Source organism: Herpailurus yagouaroundi, unplaced genomic scaffold (assembly GCF_014898765.1).
Source record: "Herpailurus yagouaroundi ecotype Mexico unplaced genomic scaffold, PumYag 67702, whole genome shotgun sequence".
NCBI lineage: Eukaryota > Metazoa > Chordata > Mammalia > Carnivora > Felidae > Herpailurus > Herpailurus yagouaroundi.
In genome coordinates, this window is record NW_024420501.1 from 3,360,818 (window position 1) to 3,366,016 (window position 5,199).

At 44.6% G+C, this 5,199-nt stretch overlaps 1 protein-coding gene across 11 annotated transcripts in view; it reads right to left on the bottom strand.

Annotated features, from left to right (window-relative positions):
* Window positions 1-3,929, bottom strand: part of ATP11C (ATPase phospholipid transporting 11C (ATP11C blood group)) — a 107,382-nt gene extending 103,453 nt beyond the window's left edge. For 4 of the 11 annotated variants that reach the window (XM_040468553.1, XM_040468550.1, XM_040468562.1 and 1 more), the window contains exon 1: window positions 3,413-3,927. In XM_040468553.1, the coding sequence (XP_040324487.1) occupies window positions 3,413-3,433 (21 nt within the window). In that variant the 5' untranslated portion in view covers window positions 3,434-3,927. Of the gene's footprint in view, window positions 1-3,412 lie in introns of all 11 variants that reach the window. The other 7 variants (XM_040468557.1, XM_040468554.1, XM_040468556.1 and 4 more) reach the window with 3 other exon arrangements.
* Between the last annotated feature and the right edge of the window lie 1,270 nt (window positions 3,930-5,199).

The window sequence follows — 5,199 nt, forward strand, 5'->3', positions numbered from 1 at the left end:
AATGTGTGGGTTGCTCACACCACCCGCGACCATGTGGGGGGGGGGGGGGGGCACCGGTCTGGCTCAGTCAGTAGAGCATACGACTCTTGATCTCAGGATCATGAGTTTAAGCCCCACGCTGGGTGTAAAGATTATAAATAAATAAACTTAAAAAAAAAAAAAAAAGCTAAACAAGGAATTATCATGAGTCAGCAATTTTACTCCTATGTCTACATCCCAAAAGAACTGAAAGCAGGGGCTCAAACAAAAACGTGTACGCTGATGTTCAGAGCAACACGATTTATTTACAGGAGCCAAAAACCGGAAACCACTCAAATACCATCAACAGATAAACAAAATATGGTATATCCGTAGAATGGAATATTATTCAGGCATAAAAAGCAATGAAGTACCGATGCGTGCTACACAACATCAATGAACCTTACAAACATTATGCTAAGCGAGAGAAGACAACAAAAGGTCACATATTGCATGATTCCATGTATATAAAATATTCAGAATTGGTAAGGCCATAAAGACAGAAAGCAAGTTGGTGGTTGTCAGGAGCTGGAAGGAGGGGAGACTGGGGAGTGACTACGTAAATGGTTATGAAGTTTCCTTTTGAGATGATGAAAATGCTACAGAACAGGATGGATTTGGTGGCTTCACATGTGAATGTATGACATGCCACTGAATCATTCACTGTAAAATTACGAATTTTGTTATGTGAACCTCACCGCAATAAAAAAAAAAAAAAGTTAACACTCTTGCCTTATAGCAGGTCAAGGGGCAAAGCTGTTAATATGGCTGATGCATCCATTCAACAAATGTTTACTGAGTCCCTACTATGCAAGACACTGCAGATAAAGTGATGAATAAAAACGTGACGCTGTCTCTGCCTTCAAGGAGCTCGGAGTGTAGTGACGGAGACCAGATAGGAAACAAATACTTCTACAAATCAGCTAAGTACCACGAATGATGGCCATGCAGTGTCCTGAGAGCTGACCCGGCCAGGACCACATTCACAACCACACAACAACACAAGCCTGATCAGATCACTCCTCCAGTCCCCTGCTTTCATAGTTTCCCACTGATCTTAAAACCGAAAATTAAAAACTCTACTCTGACCTGCAAGGTCTGGCACAGTCAGGTCTCTTCCTCGGGCTCCTCCAGCCTTGTAGCGCCCCCAGGCTCTCCTCCCTGTTTTCTCAGTTACAGCCCATTGGCCTTCCTTCCATTCTAGGTGAGCCCCAGGCCCCGCCCCCCGCTTCACTCCACACGGAATACTATCCCCTCTCTGAGACCTTGACCGTCTTAACCTGTAATCACCCTTCAGATCTCTCAGCTGTCACTTTCGCCTGAAAGCCTTCCCTGATGGCAACTCAAATGAAGAGAGCCCAATGACCTTTTCTCCAAAATCTATGTCTGCTACACAGAATTTACAATGAACAAAGCAAAAAGAAAATCTCAACTCAGCTTTTCAAAAAGCCGTAACTCCAAGTGTCCCCTAAATTCTCCTCCAACATTCTGCCCAAGAAACCCTTTATGAATTCCTTGACTTTGCAGAAAGTGTGTTTTTTTTTTAAAAACCTTCTGGTTAGTTTCAATAAAAAACAAGGCCGTGATTGTGACAATAAGAACTTTGTCGGTAGACAAGCTCATTAAACACTAATTTAATGTGACTGGTTATTGTGATGCCTTGTTAGCTGATCTATATACACTTCAGACAATTTTATGCAGAGCAGTATTCAGATTCATCATTTCCAGTTGATTAAACATGGTGGTTATGGTCATTTCTGGCAAAAAAAAAAAAAAAAAAAAGTCAGGCATCAGGCCAGCAATATAATCCTCAATGTAATATTGTTTCTGTGAAGAAAATCAGATTAGATTTCTATTACTTTGACTTCCATGGACATAACCTGCCATAACGTACAAGGACAAGATATAGAAGGTCTTCAGGAGGGCCCGTCATCCAGCTAGTATGCACTATGGAACAGAGGCTAGGTCCAAGGCAAACACAATTCCAGTCAGCCAGCCATGCGCTGGGCTCTTTCCCAGTCTACCTCATTTAATAATCATAAACTGGGGCAGGGTATTTTTTGCAACATTGATTTCTCTGCAAGCAGCAGAGAGAAATATCACTGACATATAGAAAGTCCCCCCACACAAAAGACTGCTGAAGTTGTCAAAGGACGTTTATACAATATTAAGATTATCCCTGTGCTTCTTGGAAGTGAAAATAAACTGCATTTTTTTTTTACTTTTTTTTTTTAATGTTTATTCCTTTTTGAAAGACAGAGAGAGACAGAGCACAAGCAGGGGTGGGGCAGAGACAGAGAGGGGGGACACAGAATCCGAAGCAGGCTCCGAGCTGTCAGCACAGAACCCGACGCGGGGCTTGAACTCCCAGACCGCGAGATCGTGACCTGAGCCGAAGTCAGACGCTTAACCAGCCGAGCTTCCCAGGCGCCCCAGAAAATAAACTGCATTTTTGAAAATAACACCTCAGTGATTAACAGATATTTTTTGTATAGTCTTTGGGAGAACAACTTGTAATGAAGCTTGCACAAAGGGTTTACTCGTAAGTGAATCAACAGCAGCATGTAACCGGCACCACTAATTCTTAGACCGCAGCTTCCAGTCTGTAAGAACGCTATCGAGAAATCAACCCCAAATCCGGATACCCTCCTGTGAGTGGAAAACAAGACTAGTAAGTTCTTTCAGCAGTTTTCAGGTTAATATGCCTGTTGGTTCAACGGGCTGGGAAAGAAAGCTATTTGTTCAAATGAAACTTCAAATAAGATTAACACCTAACACTCAAGAGCAGCACAGCTGTAAGGAAAACCTCTCCTTCATCAATGCTCAAAACCCATCCTAGTGAATTTCCTCCCTTCAGTTTTTGCTACCCCAAGGCTGAGACTACAGTGGATCTTTTGTGGGAAACAACTCAAACACATAACAAGTGGTCTATTTCAGCCACGAAAATTGACTTACCAAAATTTTTAGCCATTCTGATAGTACGAAAGTAGAAACGAGAAAAGTAGAAACGAGAAAAGTAGAAAGAAAGAAAGAAAGAAAGAAAGAAAGAAAGAAAGAAAGAAAGAAAGAAAGAAAGAAAGAAAGAAAGAAAGAAAACAGGTTAAATGCTCTGGAGCTGACAAATAATGGATTTTTTTTTTTAAGTGGTAATTTCCCTAGGAAAAATCCCTTTCTTCCTATTTCCCCTGGCTAACCGTGCTCCCGAGACTGAGAAATCTCTGGTTATCACGCAAAGAAGATGAGCCCCTGGCTCCGTCGGCCCCCCACACCTGGCCTTGCCTAGAGTACATGAGCACATTTGAAATGCCATTGCCTCCACCTGCCCCCCGCCAAGGCTACCGAACCCCCCCCCCCCCGCCACCCTGCCAGTCAGAGGCTTTCCCCCTCATCTCACTCTTTCACCAGTTACCACCATGGCAGGTCTCTAGTCAGCAAGCAGGGGCAGACTGGAGGACACCCCAATCACTTAGCTCCTTGGTCCTCTGCATGCTCCTCCCACTGGCCTCTGAGCTGGGGTCGCACCCCAATGCAGGCGTCTCATCTCACGGGGTTGACAGGAGAACACGGGAAGGACGTAAGCGAAGGGAGTGTTCAAAGCCATGCGGGGCACACTATGTGACCACGGAAGCAGGAAGGAAGAAGGGGGGCTGCTGAAATGCAGAGACTGACTAGGGCCAGGGAGAGTTGGTCTGGGAAGATTTCCAGGTTGATGCACGTCAGAGCCTTGGGTAACTCTGGCCTCTTTTAATCCCAACTATGATCAAATTCATTTCCACGTCGATTATATATTTCAAACGTGCCGTGCTACCAAACCGGAATCTGGATACAGTGACAGGATTTTACTTGTAGTCATGTACTGTGCTTGGTTTCAGGGCTTCTCTAACCCAGCCTGACCTTTCCTAGTCATTGCAACTACATTTTCTACTAGTCATCCCCGGCGAGAAGGCTCCGCTCCTACCAAACTGGTCTCCCTCCTCATTTTCTACGCATCTCAGTTTATTCCCAACTGCTGTTCTCCTGGACTGAAATTACCTGCACGAGTCTCCGTGAAAGTAAACTGAAGGTTCAACTATGCCAAATTCAGCCGTCTCATCAAGAGAGCCTGTAACATTCAGAGGGCTGTAGATACATAAAACTGGCAAACCTTTACATATTGGCTTCCCCCCTCGAGGTGATTAGCCATTGATTCTTAGACCTCTGTGTCTGATACTTTGAGTATACATTCGTGATTTGCTTCTTCAATAAGGATAAGCCACACCTAGGGGCGCCTGGGTGGCTCAGTCGGTGAAGCATCCGACTTCGGCTCAGGTCATGATCTCACAGTCTGTGAGTTCGAGCCCCGCGTCGGGCTCAGTGCGGACAGCTCAGAGGCTGGAGCCTGCTTTGGATTCTGTGCCTCCCCCTCTCTCTCAAAAGTAAATAAACATTAAAAAAAAATTAATAGGATAAGCCACACCTGAGTGTGTGTTATAAAGAGATGAAGACTTCTGTAGATGGATAGAAAAATAGATGGACGGAGTGACAGGAGTACAGACAAATCAATATGACTCATCATTTGACTAAACAGCCTGGCCCCATAGTCACTATACCATTTAGAGGCATTTGAGATCACCAAGGATCATCAAGCTATGAGCTGAGATGAGGATATGATTTGACCACGACCAGAGTCTCAAAGTTTAACCGTGTCATAAATATCTTCTAATGGGTGTACTTTTGATGTTCAAAATTCAGAGGCATTCTGACCTTTTCATTCTAATTACCTTCTTTCAGAGAGCCTGGAAATTACCAAGTGGTTTCAAAGTGGTTACACAGGGGCGCCTGGGTGGCTCAGTCGGTTGAGCGTCTGACTTCGGCTCACGTCATGATCTCACGGTTCGTGGGTTCGAGCCTCACATTGGGCTCTGTACTGACAGCTTGGAGCCTGGAGCCCGGTTCAGATCCTTTGTCTCCCTCTCTCTCTCTGCCCCTCCCCCACTTGTGCACGCACGTGCGCTCTGTCTCAAAAATAAATAAACATTAAAAAATATACATATTCCAAAGAGATGGGGAAGGAAGAGGAGCATGCTGGCTGGGCATGTGGGTTCTGGAGCCAGATACATGGGTTCAAATTCTGGTTCTGCCACTTATTTACAAAGTGACCTTGGGCAAATTCCTTAACCACATCATGTCTCGATTTCCCTA